General features: G+C 40.2%; 1 protein-coding gene across 2 annotated transcripts in view; it reads left to right on the forward strand.

The window, feature by feature from the left end:
- TRIP4 (thyroid hormone receptor interactor 4) overlaps nt 1–15598 on the forward strand; it is a 70856-nt gene extending 55258 nt beyond the window's left edge. For both annotated transcript variants that reach the window (XM_046007201.1, XM_046007202.1), the window contains 2 exons: nt 5544–5646; nt 15525–15598. In XM_046007201.1, the coding sequence (XP_045863157.1) occupies nt 5544–5646; nt 15525–15592 (171 nt within the window). In that variant the 3' untranslated portion in view covers nt 15593–15598. The remainder of the gene's footprint in view (nt 1–5543; nt 5647–15524) is intronic.
- Nucleotides 15599–19724: the final 4126 nt, after the last annotated feature.

Genomic DNA, 19724 nt, shown 5'->3' on the forward strand with positions numbered 1-19724 from the left:
AGACTAAAAATCCCTTTCTTGTAAGTCACTGACATGCCAGTGTTTAATGTGGTCCATAGTACCCAGGCCCCAGTTGCAGAGATTATGCTTTTCTGAACGTACTGAGGCTCTGCCAAACTGACTTTGTTTTACTGCACTCTGCCCCTTTTCCCAATACAAGACCTTACTTTACTTTATTTTTTGCAGACTGCTTTGTTCTTCAGCTCTTTTTCTTGTAAGCCTCTTGAAGTTCAGTATAAGAGCTTGGAAAAAGGAATATTCACATAAAACTCTGATTTAGATTAAGTTGGGAAAGTTGATTTTAATGTTTATCTTTATTGTGAGACATGAGTGTGTCCCAGGAACCTGTTGGATAATTTATTTATCTATCATTTTTCCCATTATTTGACATTTGCTCACTCTGTTAATGTATGTCAGTGTAGTTAATATTAAACATAGGGCCTTATTGGACCACTTGCCAAGACACAAAAGTTCTAATTTAGCTTTAGGGATAACAGATTACAGAGTAGTACCTGCTTTTACCCAGAGTTATAGTCCTAAGAGTCTCTAGTTCCCAGCATGTGTGCATTTAGTATAGTTACGATAACCTTAATGTGGGGCGCCTGGGTGGCTCAATTAGATGAGCATCTGTCTTCAGCCCAGGTCATGATCTTGGAGTCCTGGGATCAAGCCCTGTGTCGGGCTCCCTGGTCATTGGAGAGCCTGCTTCTCCCTCTGCCTGCTGCTCCCAAAGCTTATGCTCTCTCTCACTCTCGCTCTATCTTAAATAAATAAATAAAATCTTTTAAAAAATACTATGTCTTTAATCAACAGTTAACAAATATGACATATGCAATGACATTAAAAAAAATAACCTTAATGCACAAGTTGTTTTCATTATTCTTTCATTCAGAAAATATTTATTGATTGCCTACAGTATGCCAAGCATGATTCAGGGTGCTGAGGAGTAAACAAAATAAACAAAAACGCTGGTCTTCATGGGAGTTTTCATCCTTGTAAAGAGAGGCCAAATTTAAAAATGCAGTGGTGCCTGGCTGGTTGAGTTGGTAGAGCATGTAACTCTTTTTTAATTTTTATTTATTTATTTATTTGACAGAGCACACACAAGCAGGAGGAGGAGCAGAGGGAGAGGGAGGGGAAAGAATCTCAAGTAAACTCTGCGCTGGGTGTGGGGCTCAATCTTACCACCCTGAGATCATGACCCAAGCCAAAACCAAGAGTTGGAGTCTTCAGCTGAGCCACCCACATGCCCTGAGCATGGGACTCTTGATCTCCAGGTTTTGAGTTTGAGCCTTAAATTGGGTGTAGAGATTACTTAAAAATAAAATCTTTTAGGGTGCCTGGGTGGCTCAGTGGGTTAAGCCACTGCCTTCGGCTCAGGTCATGATCCCGGGGTGCTGGGATCGAGTCCCGCATCGGGCTCTCTGCTCAGCGGGGAGCCTGCTTTCCTCTCTCTCTCTCTCTCTCTGCCTGCCTATCTACTTGTGATCTCTCTCTGTCAAATAAATAAATAAAATCTTAAAAAATAAATAAATAAAAATAAAATCTTTTAAAAAATTAAATAAGTAAATTATAATGTATTAGATGATGGTAAGTGCTATAGGAACAAAAAAGGGTTGAGAGTACCAAGTCTGTGAGGAGATTCATGCTCTGATTTTAAATAGAATGATTAGGGAAGGCTTACTGCGAAGCTGACATTTATTTTTTTTTTTAAGATTTTATTTATTTATTTGACAGACGGAGATCACAAGTAGGCAGAGAAGCAGGCAGAGAGAGAGGAGGAAGCAGGCTCCCGCTGAGCAGAAAGCCTGACGCCAAGCTTGATCCCAGGACTCTGGGATCATGACCTGAGCTGAAGGCAGAGGCTTTAACCTACTGAGCCACCCAGGCACCCCGAAAAGCTGACATTTAAACAAAGTTCTGAAGAAAGAGAAGCCTTGTGGATATCTGGGTCGTGGTAGAGGTGGGAGCATTCTAGGAAGAGGGAGTAGGCAAGTGCAAAGATCCAAGAACAGGAACAACCTGGAAGTCAGTGTGGCTGGAGTAGAGTGAAGGTGGGGTTAAATGTAGTAGAAAAAGATGTCAAAGAGGAAATAGAGAGCCAGACTCTCCAGGAACCTGAAGGTTATGCTGAGGACTTAGGCTTTTATTCTGAGTGAGATGAAAAGCCACTGGAGAGTTTTAAGTGGTGGAGTGTATAATCTGATTTTTTTTTTTTTAAATAGTTCTGGCTGCCCTGTTAAAAATAGAAAAGAGAGAGGTTAAGGGTAGAAACAGAGAGACCAGTTAGGAGATTATTGTGGTAATCCAGGAAAACATGATGGCTTGGACCAGGGAAGTAGCTGTGGAGGTCTCAGGAAGTGGTAAGATATTGGATATCCTTTGAAGGTGGAGTTAACAGAGTTTCTCAGTGAGGTGGTTGTGGGGGTTTTGGCCTGAACAACTGCAAGGGTGGAATAGCTAGTAGGCTGGGTATCCATTCATTCATTATTCATTTTAAAGGGGGGAATGGATAAGAGAGGAGCAGGTTTGGAAATGAATCAGGATCTCTGTTTTATAAAATTTTATTTGTATTGTGATAAAATATATATAACATAAAACTTTCCATTTTAACCTTTTTTAAGTGTACAATTCAGGGGCATTATGTCCATTTATAATGTTGTACAACCATTACCACTATCCATTTCTAGAACTTTTTCATCATCTCAAACAGAAATTCTGTCCCCATTAAATAATTTCTTCTTCCTCCTCCCTCCAGCCCCTAATAACCTCTATTTTCTGTCTCTGTGAATTTGCTTATCCTAAGTACCTTGTATAGGTACTCATCATGTAATATTTGACCTGTGTATGGCTTATTTCAGTAAGTGTAATTTTTTAAAGATTCATCAGAATTTCTGGAATATTTTTAATATTCCACTGTGTGTATGTACCATATTTTGTTCATCTGTCTGTGGATGAACATTTGGATTGTGGAAACTATTGGGTGCTATGAACATTGGTGAACAAGTAAGATGTTGGGAGCATGTAACAGCTTTCAATTTCTTTGAGGGATATACCCATGAGTGGAATTGCTGGACCTTACAGTAATTTTGTAACTCTTTGATGTTACAAAAACCAAACTGTTTCTATAGCAGCTTCACCGTTTTACACCCATACCAGCAATGCATGACTGTTTTAATTTCTTCACATCCTTACCAATACTTGTTATTTTCCATGTTTTTTGGTTTAGTTTGGTTTGGTTTTATTATAATCATCCCATAAGCATAAATTAATATCTCACTGTGGTTTACATTTGCATTTCAAGGACCTCGTTTTTTCCCCAGTTTTATTGAGATATAATTGGCATGTAACATGGTATTAGTTCACTGTGTACAACAGAATGATTTAATACATGTATATGTTGCAAAATGATTACCACAATATATTTAGAGAACATCCATCACCTCTCATAGTTACAAATTCAGGACCTTATTTTTTAACTCTGGGCCTGAAGAAAATCACTAAGGTGTCAATGTAGGGAGAGAAGAGGTCTGAGGCCTGACCTCTGAAGCACTCCCAACATTTAAAGGATGAGGTGATAAGCAGTCGGTAAATAGCAAAGCTAAGAAGAGATGATATCCTGGAAGCCAAGTGAGGAATGTTCGTGAAGGAGGGAGAGAAGAATTCTATCAGGTTCTACAAATAGGTCAATTAAGATGAGAACTGAGCATTGACCATTTGATTTAGCAACTTGGAAGTGAACAATGACCTTTAGTTCACCAAGAATAGTTTTGGTGGAGTGTTGGGAGTGAAAGCCTGTTTATAATGAATTCAAGAAACAGTAGAGGAATTTGAAGCAGGGAGCATACATAATCTTTTAGTGAATTTTGTTGTAAAAATAATCAGAAATGGGGCATTTGCTTGAGGACAATGGGGAGATTTTGTTTTATGGCAGACATTACAGAAAATATGTTTAATGGGATAGAGTCAGTAGAGAGGGAACATTTATTGATACAGAAAAAAGAGGAGAGAATGACTGAACTGGGTTATAGTTCTAGAAAAGTAGAGCTGTGAGGTCCTCGCAGCACTGTCCTCTGCCTCAACATTCTGAGACACAGAGGGTAGAGAGTAGGAAACCTGAAGAGATGTGAATTGTGACTGTTGCTGTTGAGGCCTCTGTAGAATTCGGTTGAAAGATCTCGATGGCAGCCTCTGGTTTTATTCGTGCCAAAGCACCTCAGCAGTAACAGCTGGAACCTACTTTTCTTTGAGTTCTAAAGATCCAGGGTATAAGGAAAGAAGAGCATTTTCCTTCTCATCTTTAGTCTTTTTTTTTTTTCCTACTGTGAACATTTTGACCCTGCCTCTGAATATAATTGTGTCTGATATTTGATATTAAGCTATGTTTTATCAACGTACATGCCACACCTGTCCCACACAGAGAGCCATGGTATGTGGGCAGGACCAAAAGGTGCTAAAAATTCCTTCTGTTTTCTCCACAACCTTACTTAATCACTTAGGACTGAGTGGTCAAGTGGTCAGTAAAGAAATTTTAACTACTTAGGTTTCCACTAGTTACAGAGAAATTTTAATTTTCTTATTTTACTGAAACCTCCATTTCTACTTTTGAGCCTTAGGTCTTTAGAGGACATATCTTAGCAGATGAATAAGAGTGGAAAATAAGTTTATACATTTGATGGTAGTTACTAGGAGAAAGGCTCCTTTGGTAATGTCATAGTCAGCCTATGAGTCATATTTGTCAAACATGCTAAATACAGGACATAAAAGATAGGAATAATGAAAAAACAAATCAGTTGGGCATTGCTAGAGAGCACTTTCTGCCAACCCTCCATTGTGCCTTAAATTGTGATTATGTGGCCGGCCTAGTCTTACTCTAGGTTCTGTGTCTGTCTTTGCAGAAGGAATACAAGTCCTAACTATTCACACAGATTTGTGATGAGAGATCCAAAGGAGGCTTCTAAATAATTTTCAGAATTGCTCTACCGTTACCTTTTCACCCTAAGTAAGTCTGGAATGCATCCAGCAAAACAGCTTTTGCATGTTCATACCTTTCAGAATGAATCATCTTCCTTCCTTTTAGTGAAAGAAGGGCTCTGTTGACTATTTCTGGCAGGATTTCCACAAATGTTCAAATTATTTTTCTTAAACCTTCCAGTGTTTCACTCAAGTTAACCTGGGGGTGCCCAATGTTCCCAAAGGAGACCTCCAAATCTCCCAAGTTTGTAATTTATACTAAAAGAACAGTCAGTCCTGATTCTTCTGGAAAAATATCAGGTATCTTTTTTTTTTTTTTTTTTTTAAGAAGTTGTTCCCATTATAGGAGGTCAGAAATGGCAGGCAATAGACTGCATAAGACTACTGTGCTAAGGCCTGGGGAAAGGGGAAGGTTTGTTCTTGCTTGTTGAGCATAATCCTCTTTACTTGACTGAAATGGAGAGTGCTATCATCAGAATGTTGAGGTGAAATTTGGGACATCCTTTGATCTCCCTGAAATTCAAAATCTGTCCCAACTAATCTGAACTTGTTATTTTTATATTTTGCAGTATCCAGACATGAGTCAAGAATCTGATTCTCCATTTGTTTTCATCTGCACAAATCCCCAGGAAATGATTGTGAAGTTTCCTATTAAAGGAAATCCAAAAATCTGTAAGTCACAAGCTTTGATGGTCTAATTTTTGTTTCTTTTGTTTCTTTTTGTCTTGTGTCTCACTTGTTTAAAACCTTAAAATCTTCTCTTCTTACCTTGTTCTATGGCATCTCAAGCTTTGGAAGATTAATATAATTACATTTATTGATAACTTTAGTGTTAACCATAGCATAGCCTTTCCAAAGTATACCTTGATCCACAATTATTGGCATGCTAGTGAATCACTCTAAACTTCTATTTAAGACCCCATTACATTTAAAGATTTATTTATTCATTTCGAGAGAGAGAGAGAGAGTATCCATGCAGGGTGAGGGGTAAGAGAGAGAGAGAGAAAGAATCCCAAGCAGACGCCCCGCTGAGCAGAGGGCCCCGGATACTGGGCTTTATCTCACAACTCAGAAATCATGACCTGAGCTGAAAATAAGAGTCAGACGCTTAACCAGGTGAGCGACCCAGGTGCCCACAGACCCTATTACATTTAAAATTCTTATTTGTCAGCCAAAAGAGTATGCTTTACTCTGCTGCACTACTCATTAAAGGAAGTAGTAAGCCCACACCAGTGGCAATAATGACATTTATTCATTGTTCCTCAGTATTCAGTCCAAGTAAGATTTAAGTTGGTGTCTATTTTTGAGTGTTTTGGAGGCTCCACTTCCCACTTTTCCTGTGATTACTGGTTCCTAGAACTCTGCATTCTTGCTTTTCATTCTCTTGGAAACCTCTTGATTATTTTTCTATAACTTTTGCTTTATGTATTTGTGATTATAGACCCTCTGCATAGTCACTTTTTTTTTTTTTTTAAGATTTTACTTATTTATTTGACAGACAGAGATCACAAGTAGGCAGAGAGAATGGGGAGAAGCAGACTCCCTGCTGAGCAGAGAGCTAGATGCGGGGCTCGATCCCAGGACTGTGGGATCGTGACCTGAACTGAAGGCAGAGGCCTTAACCCGCTGAGCCACCCAGGTGCCCCTAATATTCACTTCTTAATCACTTTCTGTTGACTTCATTTTTTCAACTTCCAACTCTTCTTCAACTTCTAACTTCTCTTCCCCTGTGTAGTCCTACCACAGCCTCTTCTATTTCAAAAAAAATCTCAGGAAACACATAGTGGTGTCCTCTCTGCCTAGCTTATTTTTATTTTTATTATTTTTTTTTTTTTTTTTTTTTTTTTTTTTAATTATTTTTTTTTTCAAAGATTTTATTTATTTGACAGAGAAATGACAAGCAGGCAGGGAGGCAAGCAGAGAGAGAGGAAGGGAAGCAGGCTCCCCACTGAGCGGAGAACCCGATGTGGGGCTCGATCCCAGGACCCCGAGACCATGACCCGAGCCGAAGGCAGAGACTTAACCCACTGAGCCACCCAGGTGCCCCTGCCTAGCTTATTTTTTTTTTTTTTTTAAGATTTTTATTTATTTATTTGACAGAGAGATCACAAGTAGGCAGAGAGTCAGGCAGAGAGAAAGGAGAGGAAGCAGGCTCCCTGCTGAGCAGAGAGCCCGATTCGGGGCTTGATCCCAGGACTCTGGGATCACGACCTGAGCCAAAGGCAGTGGCTTAACCAACTGAGCCACCCAGGCCATCCCCTAGCTTATTTTTTTTTTTAAGATTTTTTTATTCATTTATTTGACAGACAGAGATCACAAGTAGGCAGAGAGGCAGACAGAGAGGGAGGAAGCAGGCTCCCTGCTGAGCAGAGAGCCCGATGTGGGGCTTGATCCCAGGACCCCGGGATCATGACCTGAGCCGAAGGCAGAGGTTTAACCCACTGAGCCACCCAGGCGCCCCCCCTAGCTTATTTTTAAAAACAACCTCAACAACCCTCCCATTTGCTCATGTCAGTTACTGTTTTGTGCCTCTGTGGCACTGCTTTCCCATTGTGTGAACTGGATGATTTGGGGGCAAGCATTGTCTTCAGCTGTGCGCAACTCTACCTTACCCTGTACCTTGAGGACCAACTAGCCATTGGATAAACCTGTTCTATAGAGAAGTACTTTTCTTTCTCTCTCTCTGTCTCTTTTTTAAAGACTTTATTTATTTGAAAGAGTGAGAGAGAGGCAGTGCATGAGTCAGGGGAAGGGCAGAGGGACAAGGGGGCTCCCTGTTCACCAACAACTCTGGACTGGATCCCAGGACCTTAAGACCATGACATGTGCTGAACTTAGATGTTTAACCAACTGAGCCACCCAGGTGCCCCTAGAGAAGTACTTTCCAAACTGTACTGTAAATAAAAATCACCTAGAAAGGTGTTAAAACACAGTTTTCTGGGCCCTCTCCCAAGTGATACTGATTCTGTTGCTCAGCTAACTACACTTTGAGTAATACTGCTTTTGATCGCAAAATACTTGGAGTGTGAATTTAGATTAATATATATTCATCACAAAATTCAGGCAACCCTCATGATTTACGAGACATATATTCTTAAGATTCCTACATATCAGAAAATCTGAACATATTGCCTTTGACTTACACATATTATTTACTTCAGACTGTATCCCAGCAGGTAGCTAAGTGGTCCTGGAAATTTTTTTTCTTCCTCTCTACTATTTAGAATTTGTTTATTTGTTTGTTTGTTTGTTTTAAGATTTTATGTATTTATTTGACAGAGAGAGATCCCAAGTAGGCAGAGAGGCAGGCAGAGAGAGAGGGAAGCGGGCCCCCCACTGAGCAGAGAGCCTGATGCAGGCCCGATCCCAGGACCCTGAGATCATGACCTGAGCTGAAGGCAGAGGCTTAACCCACTGAGCCACCCAGGCGCCCCTATTTGTTTTTTCTGTTTGTTTGTTTTGTTTTTTTAAAGATTTTATTTATTTATTTGACAGAGAGCGATCACAAGTAGACAGAGAAGCAGGCAGAGAGAGAGGAAGGGAAGCAGGCTCTCTGCTGAGCAGAGAGACCGATGCCGGGCTCGATCCCACGACCCTGGAATCATGACCTGAGCCAAAGGCAGAGGCTTTAACCCACTGAGCCACCAGAGGCGCCCCTATTTGTTGTTTTTTTTGTTTGTTTGTTTGTTTGTTTTTTAAAGATTTTTATTTATTTGACAGACAGAGATCACAAGTAGGCAGATAGAGAGGAAGGGAAGCAGGCTCCCTGCTGAGCAGAGAGCCAGATGTGGGGCTCGATCCCAGAACCCTGAGATCATGACCTGAGCTGAAGGCAGAGGCTTAACACACTGAGCCACCCAGGCGCCCCTATTTGTTGTTTTTTTTTAAGATTTTATTTATTTGACAGAGAGAGACACAGCAAGAGAGGGAACACAAGCCAGGGGAGTGAGAGCAGAAGAAGTAGGCCTCCCGCTGAGTGGGGAGCTCATGACCTGAGTTGAAGGCAGAGGCTTAACAACTTAGCCCACCAGGCGCCCCTAAAGATTTTCTTTTTAGGGGCACCTGGGTGGCTCAGTGTGTTAAAGCCTCTGCCTTCAGCTCAGGTCGTGATCCCGGGGTCCTGGAATTGGGCCCACATTTGGCTCTCTGCTCAGCGGGGAGCCTGCTTACCCCTCTCTTTCTACTCGCCTCTCTGCCTACTTGTGATCTCTGTCTATCAAATAAATAAATAAAATCTTTTAAAAAAAAAAGATTTTCTTTTTAAGTGATGTCTGCACCCATTTTGGGGCTCAAACTCACGAACCCGAGATCAAGAGTTGCTTGGTCCACTGACTGAGTCAACCAGGCGCCCCCTCCACTATTTAGGATTTTTATTTATTTTTACTTTTATTTTTTAGATTTTATTTATTTATCTGTCAGAGAGAGAGAAAGCGAGTACAAGCAGGAGAAGCAGGTAGAGGGAGAAGCAGGCTCCCCGCTGAGCAGAGAGCCCAATGTGGGACTCCATCCCAGGATGCCAAGACCATGACCCTAGCCAAATGGAGATGCTTAACCAAGTGAGCCACCCAGGCATCCCTAGAAGTTTTATTTTTTTTTAAGATTTTATTTAGTTATTTTATTTTATTTTTTTTTTAATAATTTATTTGACAGAGAGAAATCACAACTAGGCAGAGAGGCAGGCAGAGAGAGAGGAGGAAGCAGGCTCCCCGTGGAGCAGAGAGCCCGATGTGGGGCTCGATCCCAGGATCCCGGGATCATGACCTGAGCTGAAGGCAGAGGCTTTAACCCACTGAACCGCCCAGGCGCCCCTAGTTATTTTATTTTAGAGAGGGAGAGAGAGTGCAAGCTGGGGGTGGGGCAGAGGGAGATAGAATATCAGGCAGACTTTTCACTGAGCACAGAGACAGATGCAGGGCTCAATCTCATGACCTGTCCAAAACCAAGAGTTGGACACTTAACCGACTGAGTCACCCAGGTGCTCCTCCACTATTTAGGATCTATTTATTTATTTATTTATTTAGATTTTTTAAATGTATTTAATTGACAGAGAGAAACAGCAAGAGAGGGAACACAGCAGGGTAAGTGAGAGAGGGAGAAGCAGGCTTCCCGCCAAGCAGGCAGCCCCATGTGGGGCTTGATCCTACGACCCTGGGATTGTGACCTGAGCCGAAGGCAGACACTTAACAGTGAGCCACCCAGGCACCCCTCCACTGTTTAGGACTTAAATCTTTCTTTTCTCTTTTCTGGTTGTGGCAGTCTATCCCTCTTTGTCCCATTCTCACCTTAACTGTAGGCACCCATAGCAGCTCTGGTGGTAGGGGCCAAAGATTTTAGGTCTTCTCTCCCATATCTAGTGCTGCTTGATCTTGAGTCCCCATAACCTTTTCTTAGCTTCCTTCCCTAATTTGGTTTTTATCTGCTGCTTAGTTCCTTTGAGAAAACATTCTGTATAAACAGAATTTAGGTATTTCTCTGAAATGTTTTACTCCATTGCTGTCTCTCCCAGAGACCTACCTTCAATACATATACTGGCCTGTTTTTCTTGATAAGGTTTCATGAGGGGTGGGGGAGTGATGTTCTTAGGAGAGAGCTTTAGTCACCTCTGTCTTTTCCCCATTGTTTCTGTTCTTAAAAGCTTTAAAAAGCCAAAATGGGCTATATGATTCTTTCAGGGACAGTAGGACTAGAGAGAAATTGTGAGACTGTAGCTTCTTCCATGGTAGGCCAGACAGGGTAAAACACTGGCCAGAAATAATAGGGAAATTTAAAGAAAAAAAGGAAAGAATGGGTTGACCCTGTGTATCTCAGGAATTTTTTCTTTTTTTTTCTTTTTTTTTTTTTTTAAGTAGACTCCATGCCCAGTGTGGGGCCTTTGTGAACTCCTGAGCCTGAGATCAATAGTCACATGCTCTACAGACCGAGCCAGCCAGGCTCCGCAGAAAGAAAAAAAAATTATGTTCTACCTGAGGATTTAGTTTGGTGTAAAGTTTCTATGCCCTATAACACTTTATTCCTTCATCCTTCATTCCTCTTTTACCATCTCTAAGAATCTTACAGTCGGGAGTTATATGCAGCTGATGAGTTATTAAATTCTACCCCTGAAACTAGTAATACACTGTATGTTAACTAAATTGAATTTAGGTAAAAAATTGAAAATAAAAATAGTAAAAGTCTTACACTCTGCCAGAAATTCCTTCTCCATAGGCTGAAGGGGCTACCTTCAGTAGTTGACAGCTGGAAAAAGTCTTTACTCCCACTGCCACAGGGGAAAATATGTATTTGGCTCTTAATTTGAAATGCTACACATTTTCTTCTTGATATATCATTACACTAAGTGGTTAAGGTCCATGGTATTAATAATATACTCTCCTTCAATTACAGCCCTATGACTTAAATGTTTTTTTTCTTATTTTTCTATTGTAGGATGGCTTAGGAATCTTCTATAGATTAGTTCTATGAGATATGCAAGTTCCAAACTCTGACTTGCAAATAAGCTTTTAGAAATTTACCTGTTGTGGGGCGCCTGGGTGGCTCAGTGGGTTAAGCCGCTGCCTTCGGCTCAGGTCATGATCTCAGGGTCCTGGGATCGAGTCCCACATCGGGCTCTCTGCTCGGCAGCGAGCCTGCTTCCCTCTCTCTCTCTCTGCCTGCCTCTCTGTCTGCTTGTGATCTCTCTCTGTCAAATAAATAAATAAAATCTTAAAAAAAAAAATAAGAAAAAAGAAATTTACCTGTTGTACCATGTGTATGTGTGTGTGTATATATATATAACATATATATATATGCACATATATATGCTTTAAATTAAGGTTTTATACACACACACACACACACACACACACATATTTTAAATTTTTTGAGTATAGTTGACATACCATTAATTTCAGGTGTACAACATGGTGATTCAACATCTCTATATGTTATGCTATGCCCACCAGAAGTGTACCTATCATCTGTCACCATACAATACGATTACAATATCATATAACTATATTTTTCTTTCTTTTTTTTTTTTTAAGATTTTATTTATTTGACAGAGAGAGACACAACAAGAGAGGGAACACAAGCAGAGGGAGTGGGAGAGGGAGAAGCAGACTTCCCGCCAAATAGGGAGCCTGATGCAGGTCTAGATCCCAGGACCCTGGGATCATGACCTGAGCCAAAGGCAGACACTTAACGACTGAGCCACCCAGGTGCCCCTAACTGTATTTTTCTATGCTGTACCTTTTATTCTCATTCCTTATTCATTCCATAACTGGAAGTAAGGGCATATATTTTGATTTATGCTTTTGGGCACATGAACTTGAGCTTGCTTGACCTGGGGATAATTATGTTTCTTGAAGTTGAACTAATTCAGAAAAGAGCAGTATGCAATATGATCACTTGGCTGTGTGTCTGCTCAAATTAGGAAATGCAAAAAAGTATAGTAGAGTATTTAGGTAAAATGCTCAAAGAGATAAAGGAAATCTTTTTACTTCAAATGAACTCCATGCTCTAGAGACTCATGCAAATACTGCCTTATATGTTATGCAAAGCATGTGAAAATCCCTATGAGAGTTATATCGATTGATGACAAATACTTTTCCCCCTTTTAACTTCTTGTCCATCTGCTGCACATGTATTTGATTTTCTTTTAGGCACCATGATTGAGGATGTGGTTAACACTGAAATGCTGTAGATACTATATGTAGAAATGTTGGGGAAATACCAAAACTAAGCATCACCACTCTGCATTTAAGAGAGTATACTGTATGTTAATGTAGTTAACTGTCCAGGTCCCAAGTCTTGAAAGATGAGGCTGAACTAGAACTCAGACTTCAGAGTTTCTGTAGTCTGAGGGCAACTGTAATGACTGCTTCTTCATGCAAGAAGCCCCAGTCCCTTGCCTTCATGGCCTGCAGCTGGCTCAAGAATTGCCACTATTGGTAGTCCCTGTGGTAGATGTTAGGGATGCAGAGAAGTCCTTACTTATAAGGAGCTCACAGATTGCTGGCACTTGTATGGTTTTCTTAGGTAGTCTAGGAGATGAAAGAATTTCTGCATCCCTGGAAATGCTCTGGAAATCCCTTCTTCCTCTATCTATATCTCCTTCTTCCTATTCATTTTCCATTTTATGACATCATCTCCGAAGCCAGGGATTAGTTTGCCTACCCATTGAGTGCTTTGCTTCTATGGGTTGATCTTTCCTGAGCTGGTCTCACTTAAGGGCTTTCACAATCAGACTGGAGTTTTCTGAAGATTGTGCTTGGAATGTTCTTAAACAGTAAAGCTTTGAGAGTGTCAAGAAGGTAATGTCTCTATTTTATATGAGGAATCTGAAATACATGTAGTTAAAAGACTTGTCTAGAGTTGTAAACTGAGACCATGAATAAGAAACACAACTCCCAAGCCTCAGCATCAATATGACTACCTTGCTTTTTCAGAGAACTTTGAGTTTATGAAGCACTTTAACATACAGTATTTCAATTAGTTATTGGATTAAATGACTTAGTGTATATAGAAAACTTAGCACAGTGCTTGGTATTTAGAAAGCACTCAATGTTAGTTTTAATTTTCTCAACTTTGTAAGTTAGTAGGAATTTTTTCCTCCTTTCATTTTTCAGCTGAGTAAATAGGTTTATAGAAGTTGTATTTTGCTCACATCTTTCTGTCTCTGGTTTTTCTGCTCTTTTCACTTTATCAGATTGCCTCAGAAACAAATTATTCCAGTCATGTTTCACTTTTAGGCACAATATCAGAGCTGGAAGGAGGCTTCTGTACTATATGGTCCAATTTCCTCGAAAAAGTTGAAGATGAGAGTGACTAGGCGACTTCCTCACATATAGCTAGGTAGTCTCAGAACTACAGTTAGGACCTCAGTCTTCTAACTCACTCAATACAGAAAACTAGAAGTCTAGAGTCCTAGGTGGAATTCTGAATTCTGTCCTAGCTTGCCCTAAAAAGTTGAATGAGATGCAGTACTTTCTTTATACCTCTGGGTACCACCACCTTTACAATGGATACTCTTATGTTTATCTGATATCTGCTAATTTTGGTGACTTAGTTCCTATAATTCAAAGGTTTTGGAATTTGTAATGTCTGCTTTCTTTGTTTAATTGATTTGATGAAAACATTTATTGAGCACCTACCATTTTGCACCCACTACGGTAGTGTTAGAGATACAAAGGCAAACGTGCCTTGTAATAGGGCTTTTTGCCAGATTGCTGGCACATGTTCGAATTTCCAGCTGGGCAGCCTGGGGAATGAAAGACTCCTAAATCCCTGGGAATACTCTGTGCTCTAAAGCCCAAATTAAAATCAACAGCTTTGTGACTATTGTGGACAGCATTCCGGGCATTACTTAACGATGGTTTCTGAAGAAGGATGGTTTCTGAGAAGTAATGTTATTCCAGAGACAGGTATACCTCTAGAGAGATGAAGGGGGAAAAGAAAACAAAATTTAAGAAAACAGGGAAACTTGTTAGGTTGAGATTATTTTTCTCACAATCTTTTGCAGCAGTCAAGACATGTATTCTTATTTTAGTTGGAGAAATGAGAATATTGAGGTCTAGAGAGATTAAATAACTTGCCCCAGGTTTTACATGACAACAAATATAGGGTAGTTATGGGTCACACTTATACCTGGCTGTCCTTGAAGGGAGGCTCCTTATCTATTTGTTAGTCTTTATTTTTATTATTTTTTTTTTATGTGTGAGACTGAACTGCCCTGTTTCTGTTTCAGTTCAGCGTCAGCATCACTATTGACTTAACTAAGTCTTGTGGGGGAAAGCAATGTGCAGAACAGACAGAACTTTGTTAAGATTGTCTTCATGAGAGGGATAGTTCTTAAGGCTGCTACCACTGAACCAAACCCTGTCCTGGTAGATTTGAGGGGTCAGAGGTCAGGGACCACATCCGTGAAGTACCTCTGATTAGGGTCACCTGGGACAGGAAGATTGCTTGTTTTCTAACTTTAACACTTAGAAGAGTCATACAGCCTATGACCTTTGCCCTTCTTAGCTGGTGATAGGGGCCCTTTGTCAATAAAGCATTCATGTGGATTCTACTCCACTGCTGCAGGTCCCTCCCCCTATTAGGTTGGAGGCAGCAAAGGGGTGAACCCAACTGCTTTTCTCACTGCAAGGGAGGTTCATGCATTATGCTCAGCCAGTTAACAGATCAGAAGAATGAGTTTCCCACTGTGTGAAATGCCTTCCTTTATTACATGTGTGTATTCTTTAAAAACTTGCCTTAGCATCAGACATCCTGAGAAACCATGATGTTTCTTTTATAGTAGCTACATAATTAGAAATATTAACTATTTAGATTCTTAAGTGAATACTTATTGTGTGTGTGTGTGTGAGTGCCTACATTTGTGTGTCCTTAAACAGTGTTCCCACTGATTCCTCATTCGTACAGAATGAAATTCTGAAGTTTGAAAGTATCTGAGTCCTGAAGCAAGATAATTGAATGTGACAGGAACACAGTAACCAGAGGACCTGCGAGGCCATGAAAGATTTGCATTGCAAATATAAAAAATAAATAATGAGGCTTCTTTTTCTCCCTTACAGGGAAACTGGATTCCAAGATCCATCAAGGAGCAAAGAAGGGGTTAATGAAGCAGAATAAAGCTGTCTGACCCAGGGAAAAAAGAACTATACAACATAGTGGAGTTTTGTGTACTAAAATTGCTATCCACTGGTCCTTTGGAACTGAAGCATTAGAAATCTAAAGGCTTGTCATCAGGCTTGAATCTCTTAGAATTTAAACTCTTACCTAAATCTGTATATTTTTCTTAAAGAGTGGGATTCTTCCTTTATGTAGTAGGTCAAAATCTTTGAAAACATTATTTATAAAATGCTATTTTAAAAATTCTAGGTCTTTGACATTTCTCTCAGAATGGTATCAGAAGAGGAAGGAACAAGTTGGAAATTACTCTCCTTTCTGAGGCTTGGGCTTGAGGTTACAAAAATTCTTAACATAGGTTAACAATTTTTTTTGAGAAACCACTTGAATTTTAAAGTTTCTTTTCAAAGCAATAGCGTGGTTGGAGTATTAGGATGTTTGAGGAATCCTGTGTTTAATACAATCCTGTGATGGGACCGAAAGGGGTTTTAACGAGTTTTTTGCTCTAGTCCAACATCTCTTGAAGTGAATAGTCTTCAGTATATGTGCTGCCGAAGCGAGCACGAAGTGAATAGTCTTCAAAAGCTGAATAACTTTCTTTGGCAGATTTTTTTTTTTTAAGGGATAACCTGAAGGGGCGCTGCCACTTTGTTCTTTGGTTTGAGATGTTAGGCCATAAGAGGATCAGCCTGGGAGGAGATAGAGCCACTTGTTAAAGCAGCATGAAACTGCCCTATTTATTGTTGTGGGTATCGCAAAACCATCACTTGGATGGGGCAATTAGAAACAAACTAAAAAATAAAGTCCCTTCAGTAAACGTTTTCAAATACCCTCAAATGCAGCAACCCAACACTTTAAACCATCCACACCTCAGGAAGCTATGAGCTCTGAGAAATAGAAGGTTGGTTTGAAATGAGATTTTCACTCATCAGTCTGGCCCCACTTAGTGAAGCACTTTTTTTCTGAGGCCGTTCAGTAGAGCTGTCAGAATCTCAGTTGCTGGCATCCTCAGGAAATTCATGGTCTTAAATGTGTATGTTCTGCTTTTTATAAAGCACCACCACAACACTAAGGAAGTTGGATTCCCTCCAGCAGTTGTGTGCATGACTTAAAAAAGAGAGCGCACAGGAGAGAAAAAAAAGTGCCCTGTGTTATGAAAAAGATTAATTTCCCCTTTCTTTAATCCTTCATATTCAGCATGTATTTGCATTGAAATGCCTGCACTCATATGCATTGATGTTCACTCAACTGTGAACCCTGCTTGTTGCATAGCTCTAGGCACTGGTTTTGTGGGGCCTGATCACTCTGGATTCCCAGGGAAAACCCACCCGATTCTTGTTCCGGTAATGCAGACATGCAGTATTCTCATTCTTTTCCTGTTCAACTTCTGTAGAAAAAGTGGAAAGGACAGCTAATGGTACTTCTTCAGGGGGGAATAAAGTTTCATTCTGGTTTCCTGAAGACCCTAGTACTATTAATGAACCCACACTGGGGTAATAGATTACCAAGCAGTCATCCCATGAATTCTGCACTGGAATTTTCTGGTTTTCTGAATTCCAGAATAAAACCAAAAGGCAGAAGGTGAGGGGCTAGGGAACAACAACAGTAAGTTTTCTGCCTTTTTATGTGGAATGGCAGCTCAAGCACAGAGGAGTCTGGATTGATTTTTTTTTTTTTTTCCCACCTGGATAGATTGTGTATGCATGCCTAAAGAAAAACATCAGGACCTGCAAGATCAGGTTATGCAACCATTTTGTGTGCTGTGATAAGAAAGTTTACAAGAGCATTATAAGTTTACAAGAACCCCCCTCAGCATCCAAAATATGCAGAGGAGGCGCATGAGTAAATGGCAGAGTAACTTGGAAACTTCTTTTCATGGTTAGACTGTGAAAGTCTGTCTTTAGTTCACATGGTGATGGTGTAAGGTCTGTCTTTTATTTGTAGGACACCGGGGAGGAAGTGTGAGAGAGACTTGGGGGTAGAAGGCCCTCAGTTGCTCAGTGATGAATAGCATAGTTTAAAGCCTAGTGGAAATTCTTAGCATCCTGAGTACAAATTCGCCCAGGAATTGCCTTTCAGTGCTTTATAACACTTTGCACTGACCCTTTTAACTCTGGGACAGCTTGGCCTGAGGGAAGTTTTCACATTTCTGAGCTGGTTTTCTTTTGCTGCCTAAATGTTATCGGCGCCCCCTTTTGGATGGTTGGGTCCAGTGGCTCTCGATTTGTACAGTACCTGAAGGATTCAGTGTTTTTGTTTTTCTAGGCAGGTCCATGTCTTAATTATGTAAGCTCAGAGTGGGATATATATGAAACCAGATACTTTTTCTTGTCAGGATTTAGGAGACTGACTTTGTAGTCAGATGTTTGGAATGGACTAAGGGTTTTGTGGGATTTTTTTGTTTTTTTTTTTTGTTTTTTTTTTTTTTTTTTTTAAAGATTTTATTTATTTATTTGACAGAGAGAGAGAGAGATCACAAGTAGGCAGAGAGGCAGACAGAGAGAGAGGAGGAAGCAGGCTCCCTGTGGAGCAGAGAGCCCGATGCGGGGCTCGATCCCAGGACCCTGAGACCACGACCTGAGCCGAAGGCAGCGGCTTAATCCACTGAGCCACCCAGGCGCCCCGATTTTTTTGTTTTTGCTTGCTATAGCTAATCTAGGGAAACAGAAATAGGTGTCCCCTCTTTTCTCTTTAAGCTGGAAGTTTACAGAAACCCATTTTTTCCTAGGGTGTAGCTGTAAAAAATCTAGACTTTAAAGATTACTTTTACAAATAATTACAAAGTAATGGTTTTTATGAGTTATAACCTTCAATCTCTTTCCATTTTAACTGCTGTCTCTACTAAAGCCCGTTTATGTGGATTTCATTTAGTTTGGTAAAATTTTTTTTAATGCTTTTGCTAGAACTCCTAGCCAAGATTGAGACAGTATTGAGGTTGTTCTCCTGCCCAGCTAGAAAAGGCCAGTAAAAAAACAAGCATCTGTTAAACTAGAGAAATCAACTAACTTCAGTTTATTAGGCCTAGGGGGAGGAAAGAAAGGCTTGTGATGAAGGAATTTTTTTTCCTTGAGATTCAAATAGCAAGTACACATCTGCTGTTCTCAGCTTCTGTGAATGTGTTTGGAGGGAGGTGATCCATATCATAGGTTCCAGCAGCAACAAGGGATCCAGCATGTGGAGAGCTTTTCTACTTGTCTCATGCAGAGGGGAAAGAACATAGCACAGTTCCATCCTTCAACACAAAGAAACTTGTATAAATGTCCATTTATATGTGTACACATAATGTGGATTAATTCATGGGGTGAAACTTGGTAAACTGATCAAATTTCAGTTGTGACAATGGAGAGCCCAGAAAGAAAACCCAGTAAATATTCTAGCTTGGAGTCAGATAAATAGGGCTGGGGGTAGGGGAGTGGGGGAACTGAGAATCCACATAGAATGTGACACGGGAAGGGAGTAAGATATTGGCACAAGGGGCAAAAAATGTCAATATGGAAGATTTGAGAAGAGTCTAGAGCTGTACTGTCTAATATGGTAGCTACTAACCACTTGTGGTTATTTAAATTAAATGAAATTAAGAATTCAGTTCTTTAGTCCCATTAACCAAATTTCAAAGGGTCAAACTGCCACATGTGGCTAGTGACTTCAGAACTGGAGGGCACAAATATAGAACATTTCCATCATTGCAAAAAATTTGGTTGGACAGTGCTTATTCAGAACAGGGGTTCACACACTTTTTTTGCACAGGGCCAGATAGCAAATATTTTAGGCTTTCGAGGTCATACAAGTTTCTGTTATACCTATTCAACTCTGTTGTTACGGTACAAATGAATCCATAGATAATGCATACATGAATGAGTATGGCTATGAGCCCATAAAACTTTATTTATGGACACTGAAATATGAATTTTATATTCTCACACCACAGAGTATTATTTTGATTATTTTTCTGCCCTTTAAAAATGTAATAACCACTCTTAGTTCATGGGACATCACCAAAACATGCAGTGAGCATGTGAGCCTAATTTGCCAACCCCTGGTCTAGAGGAACAGGAAGTCAAAACTCAAGATTCTTTTAGTGTACAGGACATCACTTAAAAATTTTGGTGGTTCTTCCAGGCTTGCGAACTTTCTTTGGCTAAAAA

Source organism: Meles meles, chromosome 6 (genome assembly GCF_922984935.1).
Source record: "Meles meles chromosome 6, mMelMel3.1 paternal haplotype, whole genome shotgun sequence".
Taxonomy (NCBI): Eukaryota; Metazoa; Chordata; class Mammalia; order Carnivora; family Mustelidae; genus Meles; species Meles meles.